The 20,000-nt window shown below is 41.0% G+C and overlaps 3 protein-coding genes and 1 long non-coding RNA gene across 5 annotated transcripts in view; 1 reads left to right on the top strand and 3 right to left on the bottom strand.

Annotated features, from left to right (window-relative positions):
* LOC111646543 (soluble guanylate cyclase 88E-like) overlaps positions 1-7,998 on the top strand; it is a 9,395-nt gene extending 1,397 nt beyond the window's left edge. Inside the window, exons 4-19 of the mRNA XM_023396061.2 lie at positions 121-260; positions 413-547; positions 1,255-1,378; positions 1,479-1,598; positions 1,727-1,811; positions 2,205-2,291; positions 3,168-3,285; positions 3,821-3,950; positions 4,145-4,291; positions 5,013-5,159; positions 5,246-5,402; positions 5,479-5,588; positions 5,685-5,774; positions 6,502-6,660; positions 6,767-6,904; positions 7,086-7,998. Of these exons, the coding sequence (XP_023251829.1) occupies positions 121-260; positions 413-547; positions 1,255-1,378; positions 1,479-1,598; positions 1,727-1,811; positions 2,205-2,291; positions 3,168-3,285; positions 3,821-3,950; positions 4,145-4,291; positions 5,013-5,159; positions 5,246-5,402; positions 5,479-5,588; positions 5,685-5,774; positions 6,502-6,660; positions 6,767-6,904; positions 7,086-7,238 (2,040 nt within the window). The 3' untranslated portion in view covers positions 7,239-7,998. The remainder of the gene's footprint in view (positions 1-120; positions 261-412; positions 548-1,254; positions 1,379-1,478; positions 1,599-1,726; positions 1,812-2,204; positions 2,292-3,167; positions 3,286-3,820; positions 3,951-4,144; positions 4,292-5,012; positions 5,160-5,245; positions 5,403-5,478; positions 5,589-5,684; positions 5,775-6,501; positions 6,661-6,766; positions 6,905-7,085) is intronic.
* A 68-nt stretch (positions 7,999-8,066) lies between these two features.
* On the bottom strand, positions 8,067-9,981 carry LOC147817358 (uncharacterized). The gene is made up of 2 exons (XR_015436468.1): positions 9,150-9,981; positions 8,067-8,898 (listed from the first exon to the last, which is right to left on the bottom strand). It is a non-coding gene; the product is annotated as an uncharacterized LOC147817358 (long non-coding RNA).
* Positions 9,982-10,950: 969 nt separating this feature from the next.
* arl3l1 (ADP ribosylation factor like GTPase 3, like 1) lies at positions 10,951-15,214 on the bottom strand. The gene is made up of 6 exons (XM_023396055.2): positions 14,963-15,214; positions 13,830-13,994; positions 12,560-12,676; positions 12,017-12,067; positions 11,675-11,860; positions 10,951-11,441 (listed from the first exon to the last, which is right to left on the bottom strand). Exons 1-6 carry the CDS (start codon positions 14,978-14,980, stop codon positions 11,394-11,396), a joined length of 585 nt encoding a protein of 194 aa, XP_023251823.1. The 5' UTR covers positions 14,981-15,214; the 3' UTR covers positions 10,951-11,393.
* A 714-nt stretch (positions 15,215-15,928) lies between these two features.
* Positions 15,929-19,932, bottom strand: LOC147817359 (uncharacterized). 2 transcript variants are annotated; one of them, XM_087171039.1, is made up of 8 exons: positions 18,683-19,932; positions 18,466-18,520; positions 18,294-18,359; positions 18,071-18,109; positions 17,745-17,783; positions 17,365-17,622; positions 17,009-17,107; positions 15,929-16,109 (listed from the first exon to the last, which is right to left on the bottom strand). In XM_087171039.1, the coding sequence occupies exons 2-8, from the start codon at positions 18,515-18,517 to the stop codon at positions 16,027-16,029; spliced, it is 636 nt and encodes a 211-aa protein (XP_087027165.1). In that variant the 5' UTR covers positions 18,518-18,520; positions 18,683-19,932; the 3' UTR covers positions 15,929-16,026. The 2 variants fall into 2 exon arrangements, with proteins under 2 accessions (XP_087027165.1, XP_087027166.1); XM_087171040.1 differs by lacking the exon at positions 18,683-19,932 and having other exon boundaries at positions 18,466-18,643.
* Positions 19,933-20,000: the final 68 nt, after the last annotated feature.

Raw genomic sequence — 20,000 nt, forward strand, 5'->3', positions numbered from 1 at the left:
CCCCCCCGAGCCTTAAAGTACAATATACATCTGTTTTCACGGGCAGTTTTCCTTTAAGAATACCATTACAAAAGGTACAACAAATACACATGACCTGTTACCCTACACCTCTGCCCTCAGGTGTTGGGCCGTCATGTACGTGACTTTGTCAATGGTCTTGACAACCTCCATGAATACCTGCGCTTCAGCTACCCCAAGGTGCAGCCCCCAACTTTCTTCTGCCAGGAGGAGTCTGCCACTGGAGTCACCCTCCACTACAGGTCTGAGACGATGTGGAGGAGTGCAGAGGGGGCAGACTGATAAACTATCAGGCGTCAGACCTAATAAATACAAGAACAGAGTAAAAATATTGAAAACTGTGCCATTAATCTCTTCAGAGAGATATTGAATTTTCTTCCTCTGTGACCTGCAGGAGTAAACGTAAAGGCTACCTGCACTACGCCATGGGTCAGCTGAGGCAGATGGGGAAACAGTTCTACGACACTGACATTCACGTGGAGGTGCTGTCCGAGCAGATGGTCGGAGACTACTCCCATGTCACCATGAGGTACACACACACACTCACACACACATGCAAAGCTTTTTATACTCACTGGCGGAAAGTAAATAAGTACATTTACTTATGTACTATACACGAGTACAGTTTTGAGGTACTTCATAATTCTACTCCACAACATTTAAAAGAGAAATATTGAATTTTATTCACTCCTCAGTGTCTAGTTGGGGTCCTGGGTCAGGTTTGATGAGTTATTAACAGTTCCACCACCGTCATTTCAGCTGAGATGTTCTAATCTAACAGTCTGAGACCTAAAAAGGTCAAATTACCCAATATTTTACCAAAAAACAGCAAATATTAATAAAACATACAGACATTTACATATTTTTGTTTTTCTTCATCATTATTCCACTACAATCATCCCGCTGCCCCTCAGATATGCGGTATCTTGTGACCATTTGGGTGGGGCCCGACTTGTAGGTTGGGAACTAACTGTGTGCACATAGTTAAAAATAGCTACACCTCAGCTACCCACAATGGTTAAATACTACTTATGTATTGATGCATGTCCACGCATGTTTTCTGCAAAACAAACGCTTTTACTGTAGATACTTTAATTGCATTCAATGATAATACTTTTGTACTTTTACAGTTTTATGTTGGCACTTTTACTCAGGTAAAGGATCTGAAAATGTCTTTCACCACAGTTCATACTTAACTTTAAATCTAAGAAAACATTGATATGTGTGCACATGCAGGCTGAACTTTGACAACTCTGCCTACCGCTACATCATGAAGGAAGATGAGGAAGAGCAGGAGATTTTGCCCATTACCTCAGATTTCTTCTTTGAGGTCTTCCCCTTTAATATCGTCTTCAGACAGGTAATCCTTTTGAGTTACCCTCTTCAACATCCCAAGGGCAGTTAATGAACCAAATGAAGTGTAACATGAATGAACAGCCAATGGTTGTTTGATTCTTTAGGACATGGTGGTGCATAACGTAGGCTCGGGCCTGGCTACAGTCTTCCCTGATCTAGATGGGAAGAAGATCAATGATGCCTTCTTGCTGGCTCGCCCCCTAGTGGAATTCACCTGGAACATGGTAAGACATCACTTAACATGTCACAATCTCTTATCTACAGCATTCTACAATAAACAAAAATGTGTCTTAAAAATATCAGCTTCAAACAGGTTGCTGATGAGAACACTGACTCTGTAATCTGTGCACAGATCATCTCCCACCCCAACAACCTGTTTGAAATCATGTCAAAGGAGCCTGTGAAGAGAGAGAGGAACCTCCACAACCGAGTCCAGAGTAAGAGTAGGAGCCATGTAAACACTCGCAGGGGTGTGTGTCTGGTGGGCGAGGACCCGCAGGCTTGTAGTCAGATCAATTTCACTGCAGTCTGACACAAAAGACACGCTCAATTTCAGTTTCATTAAATAAAAAAAAAGAGCAGGTGTGCAGTAAAATGGATGATTTTTTTTATGCAAGAGCTCAAACATCAACATTTAACTTCGAAAACACAGCTGAATTAAAGTTGTGAGTTTAGGAGGTCTTTCAGTTGCTGAAATTGAATTGTTTGATGTCTTGATTCAACTTAAATTGATTAAATTAAGTGGAACTGATCCCAGCCCTGTTTGTCATGGATAGAGGATATGAATATGAATGTTTGTGGCTCTGATTGTTGGCCCTGTTTTTCCACAGATTCTGACTATGAAAATGCCAATCGCTCTGCTGACGTAGATGTGGAGCTCATGGCTTTCCAGTCCATCATTGGAGATGATTACAAAGGTCATGACCTTTCTGTTATCTAAAGGCACATAGTAAGACCTGGGCATACAGACACTGAAATAGTGTGGCTGACAGTGACAAAATTAAACCAATTAAAGACACAGACACATTAAAATACAAAACAAACGGATTTTGAAGGAATAGTTTTGCTATTGGGAAATATGATTATTTGCTGTCTTGTTGGGAGTTGTTGACTTGATGAGAAGATCGATACCACTCTCATGTTTGTATGTTTAATATGATGCTGCAGCCAGCGGAGGGTTAGCTTAAGTTAGTATCACTGACTGAGAACATAGGGGAAAAGCTAGTGTGGCTCTGTCTGCAGGTAACAACCTGATCCAGCACATCTAGTTAACATGTTAATCTCTCATTTGTTTAATTTTTTCAAAAACTGAATGAATTTATAATCTTATGGGGGGATTATGTGTCTTCTTGGCTGGGAGCAACAACTTTCTTAAGTCTTGTTTTCATTGTGCTGTTGCTAGGCAACCAGCAGAGACTGCAGGAAGTCACTGCTTCGATCCAAGAAATAGTCCAGTCCACTGAACACTATTAACTGTCACCAACCTTTATACGGAACCAGGCTAGCTGTTTCCAGTCTTTTATGCTAAGCTATACTAATTGGCTACTGGCTCCAGCTTCATATTAAACATACAGATACAAGAGTGGTATTGATTTTCTTGTTTGGCTGTCAGCAAGAAAGCAAATAAGCATATTTCCCAAAATGTTGAACTATTTCTTTAAAAAAACTAAACAGCTACATCCACTAGGGTGATATTGTTAACACAGTGCAGTCATTATCAACTGCTGAAATTTAACCTAACACTCCTCTGTAAATGTCTGTGTTTCTGGCATTTGAATGTGTTCTTTTTTTAGATGGTAACAGTGCTAATGCGATGGAGAGCTGGGGCGATGGGAGCCGCTGCCTGAAACTAAAAGGACAAATGAGATACATGCCGGAGTGGGAGTCCATCATCTTCCTGGGAACTCCTGTGTAAGGCACACACGCACACACGCACGCACACACACACACACACACACACGTAGACACAGATCTTTATTAAAATGCTGCAGCTGAAAAGTAAAACATTCGAAAAAAGCAGCAAGAGCTAAACTGAATTACGAAGCTGGAAATAAAAGCCCGGGCAGTGAATCAAATCAGAGGGCCCATTCTAACAGCACTTACCATGCATGAAATGAGCTGCTAATTAGCCTGTAATCAGACAGTGCAGCTCTTGTGAGCGTAATGGGAACCCATTTGCAACTGAGTGTTTTCCACAGAGTACATTACCAAAACATCTCCCTCCTCTTCTAAAACATTTTGTTTTGCAAGTAAATGCCCGTATGCTTGTATTGACAAAACATACATTATTTTTACTAAAGGAAATAATATCTCTCAGAATTACAGCCTTTTAATTCCCAGTTTTTATAGATACAGCTATTGTCATTCATTCAGTTATGTTATAATTTTTCTTTCTTTTCTCTCTCTCACTGTCTGTATGTGTGTGTGTGTGTGTGTGTGTGTGCAGGATGGAGAGTTTGAGTGCTATGTTTAAGACTGGCTTGTACATCAATGACCTGAGTATGCACGACTCCAGCAGAGACCTGGTTTTGGCAGGGACTCAGCAGTCAGAGGAGCTGAAGAGAGCTCTCATACAGGTTCCCTGAGCCAAAGTGCAGATGCATTTTACATGTGTGATCAGCCCACTTGTCAGTCTGTATTATGCAAAGTTGCTCTGAAGCCCTTATTTCAGTCTAGCAGCCCCCAGATCACCTTCTGCCTGCTGTCCTGAGATGAACGAAATAATTGCAAACTTAGTGTTTTTCTACTTTATTCCTTATTGTGAGTGCAGGAGCAAAAGAAGTCGAGCAAGCTGGAGGAGAGCATGAAGATGTTGGACTACGAGATGAAGAAGACTGATGACCTTCTGTACAGGATGATTCCCAAGCCAGTGGCTAAAAGGCTGCGCAAAGGAGAGCCTGCTGTCAACACTTGTGAGGTCAGGATTGACATAGTGCCCACAGTTCATCAATGATTTTACACTTCAAGTGCCTGAAACAACAGAAACGAAAACAGTAAATAAAAGTTACAGCGGTCGAGTAGCTTAGCTTAGAACAAGGACTGCAAACAGTTCACCTAGATGTATCCAAAGGTAGAAAAATCCACCTATTAGAAACTCCAAAGTTAACTAAATACAAACAAGACAGTGCAGTTTAATATGTGAGCTTTAGAGGTGCTGGAAAGCAGCTTTATTACATTGGACTGAGCCAGGCTACTTGTTTACAGAGGCTAGCTGTTCCCCTCAATTATTTTGTCTTTATGCTAAGCTAAGCTAACTGGCTGCTGGCTATAGTTTCATATTTGTTGTACAGACATAGAGTGGTATCAGTATTCTTATCTAATTCTCACATTCATGTAGCAAAACACTTGAGACAAAATACATTTCTAAGAACAAATTGAGTTCTTCTGTTGCTCAGTGTAAATAGTGACTGTGTACCTAACCACGCATGCACGCACGCACGCACGCACCCACGCACGCACGCACGCACCTATAAATCCTCTAAATTTGTACTACTCTCCTTATTGGAACTTTTTGCTATATTGAAATGCAGGATGATTGAGAGTGGCTTCCTGGTGCTGCATAACAGAATAGACATTAAAAATGATCCATGAACACCTGCCTCCCCTCTCAACCTGCCTGCCTATCTCTTTCCTCCCAGGTGTTCCCAGATGTGACCATTCTCTTCAGTGATGTCGTGGGGTTCACTCGCATTTGCAGCCACATCACTCCAATGCAGGTGGTCTCCATGCTCAACACCATGTACACCCTGTTTGACACGCTCAGCGAGAAGCACCGCGTCTTCAAGGTTTGTTTGTATGTTTTTTTCCTCTGTGTGATGGACTTTATACATAAGAGCTCGTGTGTAAGAGCTGCTGTTGTTCTCCTCTCCAGGTTGAGACAATTGGAGATGCCTACATGGTTGTTGCCGGGGCTCCAGAGAAGACCAAGTACCACGCTCATAACATTTGTGACATGGCCCTAGACATGGTGCGCTCCATCGATCACCTGAAAGACCCCTCCAACGGCAACAACATACAGATTCGTGTTGGTGGGTAGAAAGTATGTGAACAAAGTATTTATGTTGGTGTTTGACTCATTGAACTAACCTGTTGCTCTGGTTGCAGGGATCCACTCTGGCATGGTTGTGGCGGGTGTGGTGGGACATAAAATGCCACGTTACGGTCTGCATGGTGACACGGTCCACACTGCATCTGCCATGGAGAGCAATGGCAAGGTAAGGGACAGTAATGATTGAAAGAACACATGCGAGGCAGTGATGCACCAGTTTTCCGTGATTTTGTTGTGACCGGTCTTTCTTTGTCTCAATCAGGAGATGCACATTCAGCTCAGCAGTGCCACCTATGAGCACCTGAAAGGAAGTCACTTCATTTTCGAAAGGAGGGGCATCATTACTATCAAGGTCAAGGGTCAAAACCGTCACCGGAGCAACTGTACCCACCAGATTAATTGCATTAACTTGTCCATTGTGACATCATGTTATCATTTGCTGTAGAACATTTGAGGAAAACATAATTAAATTAGATTAAAGTCAGAGAACTTTTATTGATCCCCACCGGAGCAATTAAAGTATATGCAGCAGGGAACACAAACATGGATGTGTTAATGACACATAAAATAAAGCGTAAAGTGCATGTCTCTTCTCAAAAGTAAATATCTCTACATTAACAGCCCACATGGCTGTAGTCTGTATTAATGGAAGTTTTGCATATCAGCAATCAGACATAAAACACATTTCTGAGTGTAAAAAAATATATATAAAATAAAAACTCACAATGTTTTTGCTCTGGGGAGTCAGCCCACTTAGTATTCAGAGTTGGTATTTGCAGCTTGCTTGTTGATTTGCCAGTCTATTTTATCAGTGGGTCTGACTTTGAGGCTGCACATTTAGAGATAATACCAGCAAAGTGACTCCCAAAGGTTTCTGAGGCAGCTGATTGCAGGTGCCAATCTCAAGAAACCACTAGTGACTTTTTCTTCATCAGGGAATTTTGACTATTGAAAATCTGCCACCTGCCATGTTACCCCCCTCTATAACAGAAGTTGTGCCTGTGAGCGTACAGTACTGTATGTCTTTGAATATTTGTGTATATATCTCTGACTTTTTTCTTCCTTTCATCCATTTTTAGGGGAATGTTGAAATTGAGACCTACTGGCTGAAAGGAAAGAGGGACAAGGATGGGAATGCTCAGGCAGCATGTCCTCAGTTTGAGACTCAGACCATCAGCAAGGCCATCAGCAAGGCCACCATCTCGGGCCCTGAGGCCACAGGAGATGAGGAGGGACTGGTAAAAATTCAGCTCAGACAAGCTTGAACGGTGTACGCTCTCATTTGCTTTATTGCCACCATCATCATCTCTGATTCCCTGTGTCTTCCTCTGTCTTTGCCCCCAGGTTTTTCCCCTGGTGGCAGGGGAGGATGAGGATGATGTCAAGTCTATTCGCTCTCATCGTATCAAGATGGAAATTTCAGGTCATTCTCTAGAGGAGTCGATTGAGGAGTGCCGGGTGGAGGAGATGTCTGTTCATAAGGTGAGAGGGAATATCTGCTGCTAGGATTTCTGGATGTTTAGATTTTAATGACTCTTATTTAACTACGATGTCTTTGGTTTTTTTGATGATTCCCTTTCTTGGGTTATTATTAGCTGTTAGTGTTTTTTTTTTACTTGATGTTTCTTTATGGGTGTAATATTCAGAACTGTTCCTTCCCTAGTCCCACTGTAAGGATGCCTTGCAGGACGGCCTCCAGGACTCTCACCTGGAACTAGACTCACCTGAGTCTGACGGCAGGGACTCCATCATGGAGTCCCGTGACAGCTCCTGTGACTCCCGCTGCTCCAAGAGCGCCATGTGCTCCGTGTCGTGAACTGCGACATGGTGATGGCGCCCAAGCAGATGCTAGCTGATGCTTTAGCCAGTAATTCATATTTATTACTATTTGTAAAGCGCTTTTTGTACAACCCACTTGAAGCACTGGATGTTAGGCCAAATGCCAGATAGGAGTGCGGTTTTTGCTGTTATTTCGGAGGCCTTTTGGAGGCATTCTTGTACATGGACTAGACTGTAATGCTCGAGATCTCTAGTCGCATTTGTGTGGAGTTACTTTGCGGAGCAAAAATCATCAGTGTTTATTTAGCTCTAACAATACAGAAATCAGTTGCAGCCATCAGTGTTAATTTTACACTTTGATCATTTTGAACCGCTGCCTCAGAGCTCTATCAGCCCCATGAGTGAACAAACACTTCTCCAATTAATACCTCACATCAGTCACCTCAGGGTATTTGCCACTAAAAAGTCAACACTGGAAAACATGCTGATTGTGGCCATTGTGCCCATTGTGTAACATGTTTTAGTATCAAAGAGTGTTCCCTGCTTTGTGGTTCAGCTGGACACGAGCTCAGTAATTTCCTGCACTGTTTGTTCTGCTGCACCTTGTAGATTTGACATCTTGTTTCATCCTCTGAGAAAAGAAATCACTCGGAGTCTCTCCTCCGTCCCTCTCTCTCCTCTCTCCTTCATCTCGCGTGTCTGAATTCATTATTCTATATCAGTCTCGTCAAATATACAGCCACGGCACAATGTAAACGCTTGTCAGCTCAGTGAAAATAAAGAGAGATGACTGCTGAGCTTTCTGTGGATCGGTGTGTTGTTTGTCTTGTCTTGTCACTCAGAGGCATTGACATTCTTACTCACATTGACATTTACATATATTTTAAAATTTTTTATTGAACACATTTCTCTGTGGATATGTATATATGGATATGTTTTTATTGTGTATCTGTGTGCTCAGATCTGACTTGCACAACATGTGTACCTGCATCTTACTTAAACTCCAGTGATGTTAGGAGGAAACCTGGTAAACAGTCGTTGTATTAAGCTTTAACATGAATGATAAATGTATTCTTGTGATTGTCACGTGTGCCTGCAAAACTCAATATCAGGCACAAATGAATATGTAATTAATTGGGAGTAGAACCAAAATATCAAAGCTCAGACTTTGGTTTAAGCAAGTTGTTATTACAATCTGCTTTTCAGTACGGCAACACACATCCATACATGCCACTAAACCAATAACAGCATAATCCATAAATACACTGATAGACAATCAAAATATCAATTATCCTGGATTGGTGTCCCAGTCAGACAACGTTCCCCACTGACTGGTTATCAGATGAACTGCACTTAAAGGTGGCGTCCTCACGGTCTAGGCTGCATCCATTGGCTCTATGGGAGTCTTTAGGTGATGAGCTGATGGAGCAATGGAAGCAGAAAGCATATAAGAAGGCCAGCAGGAGCAGTAAGCAGACCACACAGAAAATAACCACGATCAGAATGGTGTGCACTTGCATGTGCAAGTCCTCCCATGGGAGCAGCATGGTGGTGGCAAGGACACTGTGGGTCGATGGGATAGTACTGAAACTGGGAATCACTGTGGGCAGCTGTGGCTTCATGGAGGCAAGGTGGGTTACTTCCGGCATGACGGGAGGATGTATGCACTTTGTGTCTTGCAGATACTTTGTTGCAGCCTTAAGGAGAAAGACATCGTTTAGTTTGGTTTACCACATGCAAAGAACACAGTAATAGCCTATTAAGATACTAATTTAAGAGGAGTGCTTGAGCAAGATAATTATGTCCAATGATAAATCAGCCTCTTTACAATGAGCACAACTGGCATAAAACAATGATTTTGTACCATTCTTAACAAAGCACAATTCCACACTGTGTATTTAAACAAGCAAATGAAGTCTCGTGTCTGTGGTCTGTCTTTTGTTCTTACCTGGAATGTGTTATTGCAGTGTCTTTTGATGAGCAGAGCTTGGGAAAATGAAAGAGATGGAGGACCAGAGAGAGAGAAGGCTGGACTAAAGAAGCGAGTTGGCTGTTGGACCACGAATAACAGGGAGGGTTGCCATGGCAACACTTGCTGAAGGGCCACAAGCATGGAAATGACATCATATCACCTCAAGGATGTGTTTTAATGTATGCAAATGGGGATGTTAGAAGATTTTTAACAGGCAGAAACACTGAGTTTGAAATATGTACAGAGCTCAAACTACAATATGTGCAGCCCAAACACCTGTAGCCCGTGATCTCTACAAAAAATTGATTTAGGCCCGTAATTTACAGGTATTCTCCTGAAACTTTGCAGGGATGAAGGCATCTGCCCAATAAAATGTGAGCTTTGGAACAGCAAATACAAACAGTGAAACTAGATCACTTTGTAAAGAACAGAGCCTCCTCATCCCTGACATTGGTCAGGCTCTCCAATACTGCCACCTGTTGGTATTTGAAGCAGCACTGAACAACACACTGCAAAATGCAAACTCATCTTGTCAGCCCAGCCCAGCTTCTGTGCCGTCTGGTCTCTTTCAAACAGCCCATAATGATCCTTTAGTACAAGTTGTAATTGGTCCCACACCCCTGCTGTGCTCACTCAACAGGAGTTGATGCCTAAAAAATGTTTTAGGACTTGCACCAAATTTTAGTCGCCATGGAGATGACTCAATTATTCTACTGATTTTCAGTCATTTTGTTAACACTTAGAAAGTAAGTCCGAAAGCTGTTTTTTTTTTTTTTTCAAAACCACTCATAAATACCAGACAAAAGAAAAAAATATTCATTAACATAATTTCTGAGGAGGACACAGAACAAAGCCTGACAGCTGATGTGAGTTTAGAGTGCTTTCAGATGGTTAATTACAGCTCCAGACAATAGAAGCAAAAGATCCATTAAATCCAACAGCAGCTGAGTAGAGCCAAAATGGCTGAATGGAGGACTTAGCCTACACCAATTCAGTCTAAAGGACAAATATGTGAAGAAAGATGTGGTGTGGGCCTTCAAGCCTACAGGGGTGAGTGGGGGGTGGAGGAGTAGTCTTTAGAGAGAGGAAGTGCAAGAGGAAGTCTTCTGAAATCAAGGATCTGCACAATGTTTTTTGTGACTATGAACAGAAGGATTTTACCTCAGAGTTGCTCTGACGAAGTAGACTATTTGTATTTCAACATGGAGCACACACAGTGTTCACAGCTGGACTCGAGAGCTGTAATACAGCCAAGTGCCTCAGTGAAGAGGCATCCAGACAAACTCTAACAGAGGTACACATTGCTGCGAAAGAGACTGCACGCTATGTAATAGTCCCAGAATTAACATATAAAACAAACATTTTGAGAAAAAGTGTCCCCGCTGAAAATTAGTCAGCCTCTCTGCGTGTAATTTCCTGCACTGTTTGCTCTACTGTGCCTTGAAGATTTGATATCTTGTTCTGCCATGCGAGCGCATAATTGTAGACTCTCTTCTCGCTTGCTCTTGCTTTTCAATCAGTCTCTCCCTCCCTCACTGTGCAATGCAAGAGCTTGTCATCATGGCGTGGAAATAAAGCAAGATGATGGCTGAGCAGCGGCGGATCAGCTTGTTATTGTTATCCATGTCACTCAAGGAAGGGCTGGTATTTACAGACATTTTCATGCGATTTTTCAGTCTTTCAAAACTATTATTCGACCATATATATATATATATATATGTCTGCGCGTGTATGTATGCATTCCCTAAGAATATGATTACAAGAAAGCACAACACCAGAATTTACTAATTATTTTACTGTCAAAAATCTCAAAACACATACTTTACACTCACACTGAACTGGTGTCTATGTAACTGACAAACTACAACAGTTCTACATGGCTACACACTCAGCTTGGTTTTCTCAGTGTTTAAGAAAGCACACAGATTCACCAGACAAGGATCCTTGGGATAAGAGGAACAAAAACATACATTTTTGGGGTAGAACAATGATTAATAATTCACTTATTGTAGCTAAAATGTTACAATTCAATGAGCTACATTTGCAAAATTTTCATAAAAATGACACAATTTGTAAAAACAAAATTATCGTTCAAATCTGTGAGGGGAGCAGGATCTGTCATAGGTGAGGTGTGTTGATATTTAATCAAGTGGAATATTTTTTTCAATCCCTTATGAGATGGTGGTTGTCAATTTGACTCTGGTCAGTGTAGTGACCGGTTCACTTCTTCTTGTTCACAATGTTGTTGCAAATCCAGTTCATGCCATCCTGGAGAAATTAAAAAAAAAAAAAAAAAAAAAACTGTCTAAATTTGACATAAAATCAAGTTCGAACTGTTCAAACAAAGCAAGTCAAAGACGTTGCTGATATAAACAAAGTCTCCATTTAAACACTTCAGACTGATCAGTACAATATTGTGCAGCAGGAAGGAAGAGAGCACTTTTGTAAGGTTAATTATGTTCCATCTGAAGGAAAAATCAATAAATCAACTTGGGTCTGACCTGAACTCCCTCTCCAGACACAGCTGAGCAGGCCTGAATCTGCCACTCACGGTCCCGGTATGTATGCAGGTTGAGTCCCTCAGCGATCTCACTGGCCGGTGACGCTGTGGCCAGATCCTGCTTATTGGCAAAGATGAGCACTGGAACGCCTTTTAGATTCTCCTCGTCGATCAGCTCGGACAGCTCCTGCTCACACACACCAAAAAAGGTAAATGAAAAAAGTTTTTCAAAAAAAAAAAAAAAACTTTCATGTATATCAATATATTTAATTCACTTAAATTTTTGGTATGGTTTTTGTCAGAATGTATTTTCATGCATAAATGAGAACTGTATGAAGCTCACCAGTCCTGTCTCTTCAAACCGCTTCTTGTCTGCACTGTCAATAACATAAATCTGAAAGAGCAAATACAAAACAGTGAGATCATAATCCTATTAATTACAAGCAAACAAAAAAAAATCATATCTCAAGTATTTCATCTACATGCAGTGACTCTCTTGTTATAAAGCTGCCCCAGTGCAGTTTTACTTGAGAATAAAACATACAGTTGTCACATCCTTTCAAAAAGCTCCCTTAAAAATACAGTTTTAGTATGATTATAGTGCTCAACTTTATGTCATGTATGTATTCATGTGGTCTCCTGCCATGAGTAATTAAACTTCATGTATCAGCCCTTTATATTGTAAATAGTGTGACAATGTATTGTTTTATTATGCTTCAGTGACATGGCTTTTTATTGCCTCCATCATGTTCGTATTGTAGTGTATTTTCAGTAACTAGCAACAACATTGAGGAAGATAATGGAGATCCAAATAAAGGATGAACCAATCTCTCAGGGGACAGTTAAGTTTGAAATGACTTGAATGAAGTTTACAGTGGTCACTCACCAACAGGTCTGTGTTTTCCAGGTACTTTTTCCAGAAGGGCCTGATCTTCCTCTGTCCACCAATGTCCCAAACGTTGAGTTTCATACCATGAGAGGCAACACTCTTTATGTTGAAGCCCTGAAGTGAAACACAAAGCGGGAGTCACTGTACTGCACCTCGGTGGCTTCAGTTGAACACAGCACCAGCATGCAGCACCTGGAAAGCCTCGCAAATAGTTATAAAGGAATTCATCAAGTGGCAATGGACTGGACCACAGGTGTGTGTATTTAATTAAGCACTGTTTGGTTACACTGTATTGCAATCTCATTACATATCAGCGGGAGTGCAACACATGCTCTAGGTTATAAGGAAATGGTCACTTTGTTAATCCGTAGTTGTTTTTCATAACGCAGCTCCTTTCTGTTTCAGTCGGCGAGGTTGTATAACAAGTTTATCCTGAAGGCCAGCTGAGGAGCAAATCTGAGGATAAGACTGGAAGGATCAAGTGCAGTGTATGCGTTTATGTGTCAAGTCTGATTTAGCTTTGTGGTGACTATTGCCATGTCGTACTGAACGGCATCCTCTCTGACTGGTGTCTGACGAGCTGTCACAACCTTCCAGGAGCTGGCGGTACATCAGCTCTATGTCTTGTCTGTTTCAGACTAATGCAGTGGTATTAGATAATCATATTAGAGATTAGATCACATCTGAAGGGGGTGATAAAAAAAGGAACTCGCTGGGATCTTCTCAGAAATTGTCTTGAGAGCATGCAAATCAGGAAGGTCATGTAAGGCCACGGTTTATATCCTGATGGAAGGTTATTTAACATATGGTATAACAGGATGATCTGACACCCTAACATTATTATTTTACTTATTAATGGTTAAAGCATGTGTACTGTTAGACCGATCATTTCACAGAGTGTCAGAAAAGCAAAGGTCATCTGAATCTCATTACTTTGAGCGAGAGCGTGCGCTGTTCTCACAAGATTAGATACAATCCCCCTGTCCCTTTCCAATGCTGGGTTACAGTACTATGAAAATACAAAATGTTGAGGGAAGATTTCTGGCAAATGAACCTCATTTATCTAAAAATACTCTTAATGATGAGCATCAGGTTATCATGTCATTAAGTGGATCAGCTGTTCTTGGTAAGATGAATGAATGGAACCAAAAAACATCATCTTGAAGCGTCTCAGTCAATTTTGTGACATTTCTTGCTTAATGCCATGCTGTATCCTTAAGGTGATGATGTGTGGGTGTGAGCGTGTGAACGTATAACTTCTTCTCACCTGTGTCGGTGTGATGGTGTTCACGTCCTCAGAGGCGAGGCTCTTCAGCAGGGTGGTCTTGCCGGCGTTGTCCAGCCCAAGAAGCACTATCCTGACCTCCTGCTCTGTGGATCCCTTCAGTTTCTCAATGACAGAGAGCAAGCCCTTCATAGAGGTAGAGGAGGTCTGGTAGAGAATAGGGGAAAGAAAGCACCATGAAGGCCATTCGTGTAGCATCCTTCAGTACTTGTAGAATATACTTTTTCTTCTGTAGAAATCAAGAAGCGTCATGGCAGGTCATTTCTCATCGTATGTTTCAATTTTGTAATGTTTGGGTTTAGAATATGAAAATATGGGAGCGGTTCAATAATAATAAAAATGTAACTACAGTGTTGATCAGGAGGACACTGTGCATTTGGAAAACCACAATATTGCAATGATAATACAAAAAGAGCAAGACCTTTCCTTAAGGGTGCAATTTTTCTTATAATATCCGAAGATAAATAAAGAGAAACCTGAAAACTGATGAAAATCCCACTGACCTCCTTCCAGTTTGAGGTCAAAGCTCCCCTTACGCACGGCACGATCGAGAGCACACATGCGTGCCCATCTTGCTCCACCCTCCCACCGACCAATCTCCAGTCCTAATATCTGGAGCTACTGTATAGCTCCCACCCCCCCATTCTGTGAGAAATAATCTGTTGCTTCATTTGGAAAAGCATCAGTGTTGATTAGAGCTTTATTCATATAATTATTCACCTTTTTATCGTGATTAATCTGACGCAAGGTTGCACAACAGCAGACTGCTGACATAAGACGCACCGGAGATTTAAATATTTGATTCAAGGTGATAGTACCACAGTGTATGTGTGGTTAACTGTAAATCAAAGGTCATTAAAAGTTCCATTTGGATGTATAATCACAGTTTTTAAATTGTATCAGCACAGTTTGACAAGTCAGTGAATTTATCATCCAACCGTCCTGTCTGAGAGCTGCATCTACACAGAAATTCTGTAAAACACTTGTTGATTCATACTTGATGGTTCATACTATGAAAGTCCTGACCACCCGTGAGAAATTCTTCTGTGTCAAACAAATACCAAAGGTTCACATTTGGTTTTATAAGTCCTGTGGCTCCAGATCAGGTCACTTACCTTTTGAGCTTCTCCCATGGTGGCGTGTTTCCTGTGGCTTGGCTGGAGGCTGCAGCTACATTCTTCAGTGAAGCTCACACAGGTGTGTTAGCTATCCAGGTCACCCAGGCTAGCTGTCCAGAAGAGGTACCAGCAGCCTTTTTCTTTTCCCTCTTCCTCCTCAGTAAACTTGGGTGGGTTAAGTGCTATGTGTGTATGTGATAGTAATGTCTACCTGGGCGTCAATTGCACAGTCGCCGTGGAGTTAGCAAGCAGGAAGAGGGGGAGGGTGGACGGGACTGGGATTAGGAGGCCAGAATTAGCCCTAGTCATCCATGCAAAGGCCACCCCATCCACCCTCCCCCCTTCCTCTGTCCAACCCTCCATCTCCACTTTGCAGTGGCTTTACCTGGATTATCCCTTAGCCACCTGCTATAGGAGGAAACTGAATAAACAGTCCTTCCTGACACACTCTCAAACACTCAGATATTATGGGCAGAAAAAAAAAGAGGTTTACCCATTTTGCCATATGGCTGGCGGAGGGAAAATGCTGCTAATACGGGAAAACAAAGACACTCAGGGCAACATGAAGACTGACAGTCTGCATAGATCTTAACACATAAACATCAAAGGATTATATCATGTTGTTAAACCAGGGAACTTTGTATTTCTGTGTTCATAAATCATCTCTCAAATCCCACACCCACTCCAAAGCATTATCATCCAATATATCCATTACATGCCAGCCGCCATAAAGCTGCTCTGTGTAGTGTGCATTCCTGTGAGTAGAGCATTCAGTGGGATTAGTTTGAGCACGCCTGTCCTGTGTCTGGATTAAAACATTTCTAGGCTCTTTTCCTCAACTGAACAGGCTTTCTGGTCAGTGGGTGTGGTTAACATGAATGCTGTGTTACACGATTGATCCACCCTCGTCTAGAAATGGCCCCTACGTAAACTCGTAACCTCACCTGATCACACACACTGAGACAAGGATTAAAGAGGTTTTATTTCTATATCATATACTACAACAGCAGATTGTGAAACAATATCAGTATTGATACATTTTGAGTGTGACAGTTTCTTATTTAGGACTCCCTTGGCGTGAATGGTACTGGACCGCCAGCCCTCCCATCCAGTGCCCTTTGTGCCATCCTTGCTTTGGTTTTAGCTGCAGGGAGAGACAAAAGGGGGCGTCACACTTGGTAATGTTCCTAAAGAGAATTCATGACCCTAACCCTTACCCAATATTCTAGGATTAGCAGTGTACAAACATTTACTGGACAGTTCAAAAATTTGGGAACTGCAGATAAATGAGACAACACTCTCGCGTCTGTACACTAAATAACTAGCCGGAGCCAGCAGCCTATTAGCTTAGCTTAGCTTAGCACAAAGATAGATAACAAGGGGAAGCAGCTCCCCCGGCTCTTTCCAAATGTAACAAAATCCGCCCCTAAAGTTCACTTATATTATCAAATTTTATCTTTTACAGATGTCATGTTCTGGATTATTTCTCTGATGGGCGTAGTGACAGCTGAGATAACTGACTTCTGGCTCCAACTTTATGTTAAATGTTCAGTAATGAGAGTGGTATTGAAATTCTTACGTAGCTCAACTTTTGTCAAGAAAGCAAAGTGTGTTTTTCAAAATGTCAGACTGTTACTTACTTAATTATTGCTAATCCTATCATCTTAAATTTGATTTATATATAGTCTACACAGAGCAAGACTTGCTGTTGTGCTAAGATGAACTAACTGACTACATCCTTATATTTAATTCATATATCTGTCCATTAGATTTAGGACTACAGTCATAACAATCTTCTCATCTAAGTCTTTGCAAGAGAGTGAAAAAATATATCTCCCAAGATTATTATTATTCTATCAAATTATTACTTTGAAGTGTTAGAAATATATAATTGTACCAAGGAGAAATATAGACCTATCATCTATATCATCATCATGCATTTAAGATGATTTATTTGAGAATGAAGAAGGCACTCAAACTTTTTTCATTCTCTATTAGGCCACTATTGTTCAACAGCACAGACAGCCTGAACTGAGCTCTTACCGTTGTCTCTTTTCAGCTTGAACTTCATTAACAGACCCATAATCAGGACCAAGACCAAAGCTGCGACGCCACAGATCACCAGGGTGAACACATTGTTGTCTGTATGAGGACACACACAGAGGTACAGAAGCAGAAACACAGACAGCTAGGACACAGGCTGCCATGGGTCAATGAGGTGTTCAAGTATTTCATTATTCGTATGTTAAAAACCATGAAAGGTTCCTGTTCTTTTATTATATTATTTAGAACTTGTAAAATGCTCTAAATTCAGGCGTGTGGTTAATGGCTTAAATTTACAATCTACATTTTAAAGATAAAGGTAACTGTGTTAAGTAAGCAGGGAGATGTGTTCTTACTTTTTACAATGACTTTCTCTGGAGAAGACTCGTAATTGCCACATGAACTATTCACATAGCAGATGTACTGGCCTCCCTTAGATGAAAGCACCTTAGAGAGAACCAGGATGCTCATGTTTTTGCTTTCCTTCATTTCCTCCCCGTCTTTCGTCCACCCAATTGTCAGATTCAAATTGGGAACGTTATGGACACAAGTTAGAGTGATGTCATCACCCTCGTTGGCATCGGATCCAGTGCTGTTGATAGAAACCTGAAAGGCTGGTAGGCAGAACAAATATTTAAGCAGAGGAAAACAACAGTGACACTGTTAAGTAATCACCCACAAGTCACTTTATGTGTTTCAGTGCACTGTCACAGACAGGGATATTGGTACAGGTTACCTTTTTCGCAGTTTGATGAATTATTTGCATATAATGTATCTGCATACATAAAGAGAATAGTCAACATGGAAAGAAATGAACACAGGCATTAATTAGAAAATGAATGTACCTACTTTTATCAACTTATTTTACTCAACAAAAACTTCAGTAATACACAAACTACGGAGAATGATCAAATTTATGAGAATTTAGTCATGCTTGTTTTGTTTGAGTCAACCTCATTCTGCTACCACACCCGACTGTCAATTACTACATCTACTGTACAGAGTGTAAAATTCACTGGATTTATCTTGAAGCAAACAAATGAAAAGTAAGACGCTACCAACCATTAATGCACTTAGTTTTTAGGCAGAGCTGGCAAGAATCTATGGGGAAAACAGAGATGGAGAGTATGCCATTACATACATTTTCCTTTTGCATCTTGCCTCGCAATTACTTAATGGCAGGCAGTGCTCAGGTACATTAGCTGCTACATAACATTTACAGATGCAGTCTATAAATAGAGTAAGAAGAGGTTTTGTTCGATTTTTAAAATTTTCTTTTTTTTACCTGCAGTCTCTCCTGTCGCATTACATCTCAGACAATGAACAGAGACACAGTTGGAGGCAACGCCAACTAAAATAATAGAATGAAGAGGTAATATACTGATTTAATGTACAGAGCTTAACAGGTATATATATTCATAGAAAAAATATACACAAACATATTATAGGCTCCTTACCAGTGATGAGATGACCAAGCAAAATATAAAGGGATATCTCTCTCGTAATCATTCTCTGTTAGAGAAGATTTGGGTTTAGAATAAGCTTAAGAATTGAATGAGACAAATATTTTAAAATAAGAGCCAACAGCATTTAAATAAATTAGGAGTAGCGACTGATTATATATCACTATAAAACAAAAAAATAATATCGTCATGTTTTTCCTTTTCATTTTACCTGTGGTGGTGTTGTATCCTCACACAGAGCTGAATAATGACCTGCTCTGCTGTGCCTCACCTAATGGTCTTTGCATTGGAAAAGGTACGGCCGAACTGATCGTAAACACTGATATGGATGCAAATAAAGTTTTTTTCTGGAAGTTCGTGGCGCAAACAGTACTGTTGTTTGTGTGTTTTTTGGTGAGAGAGTTGGCAACAATAACAGTCGGGCTGTTGCTGATGTTTCCTGCATGCTGTTGAGTGACACTGAGGTTAAAATGATAGGATTTTTACTCTTGTTACAGATAAAAAGAGAAATAGACGGACACAAGTGAGGCAGAGGGAGAAGCAAAAAGACGGACCGGTGTCCTGAAGTATAGCTTGCTATCAGCAAAACAGAGGTTTACTTATGCAAACTATCCACAGCCTTTGCACTTATTGTATAGTGCGAAATATTAAGGGTAACTTTGCTCAGAATTGTTTGGATTACAGCCAAACTGACTGACTTTGAAGAACTGAAGCTAGGGAATACATTATCATCTTTTACAGAAGTTATGCTTGGCCTGTACACACAGTATATATTCACACAGTGGCCAGTAGAGAGTGCTGCTGATCAGCCATCCTTTTTCTCAGCTTTTATCGATTTAATTTATAAAGTTCTATTGAGCCAAACCTTCATGTGTATAGACTTTGGGAATCAAGCAACCGGCACAGACACGAGATGAACATGCAAAGTCCATACAGAAATAAAGCAAACTGTTTTTTCTGGATTCAAATGGGCTGTCAGCTACCTTACCACTCTTTCATCAAACATGACTTTTCATGAAAATCAGGCCGAGGTTGTCCCCTCATTGATTTGTGTTTCCTGGCATCTTAACTTCAACCAAACCGTACCCTCATTCCAACCAGTTATTCAAGCAGTGCCCAACAATGGACAGCATGTGACAGCACTATTCACAAGCTCTGAGCTATTTTATCTGCCTGTAAACACATTGTTGTTCTTACTGGATTCATATCTATTGACCCTAGTGATTCACATTGTGGGAAATTAAAACACAAAAACTGAACGTTTCACTCAGGAAAGTTCTCTCTCAACTTTACAGACGTGTCATTTAGGACAGGATGGTGTCAGAGGCCTACACGTGTAACAGTACCACACAATGCTAAAATTGCTGTAGAACAAAGTGCTGCTATTTGGATGTTAATTTAGGCAACAGGTTGACACTTCTTCTTCTGACACCACTCTATTTCTGTTTTCATTTTCTGTGTCAAACAGTCTGTCCATACGGGCCCGTAGACTGTTAGTCAGGCTGATTTCTTTGCACTTACATTTTGTC

Source organism: Seriola lalandi, unplaced genomic scaffold (genome assembly GCF_002814215.2).
Source record: "Seriola lalandi dorsalis isolate HSWRI2012SDOR001 ecotype SW California unplaced genomic scaffold, Sedor1 jcf7180002054973, whole genome shotgun sequence".
Classification (NCBI taxonomy): Eukaryota; Metazoa; Chordata; class Actinopteri; order Carangiformes; family Carangidae; genus Seriola; species Seriola lalandi.

Bases quoted from the DNA above. Each gene is read 5' to 3' on its own strand.
- arl3l1 (XM_023396055.2), bottom strand. The intron at 12,677-13,829 runs GTGAGAAGAAGT...GTTTCACTTCAG, and splicing joins ACACCATCACACCGACACAG to GGCTTCAACATAAAGAGTGT. The intron at 12,068-12,559 runs GTGAGTGACCAC...TTGCTCTTTCAG, and splicing joins TGGAAAACACAGACCTGTTG to ATTTATGTTATTGACAGTGC.
- LOC147817359 (XM_087171039.1), bottom strand. From the start codon at position 18,517: ATGATTACGAGAGAGATATCCCTTTATATTTTGCTTGGTCATCTCATC. The intron at 18,110-18,293 runs GTAAAAAAAAGA...TTTTCCCCATAG, and splicing joins TGCGACAGGAGAGACTGCAG to ATTCTTGCCAGCTCTGCCTA. The intron at 17,623-17,744 runs GTAACCTGTACC...TCTGCCTACCAG, and splicing joins TTCATCAAACTGCGAAAAAG to CCTTTCAGGTTTCTATCAAC.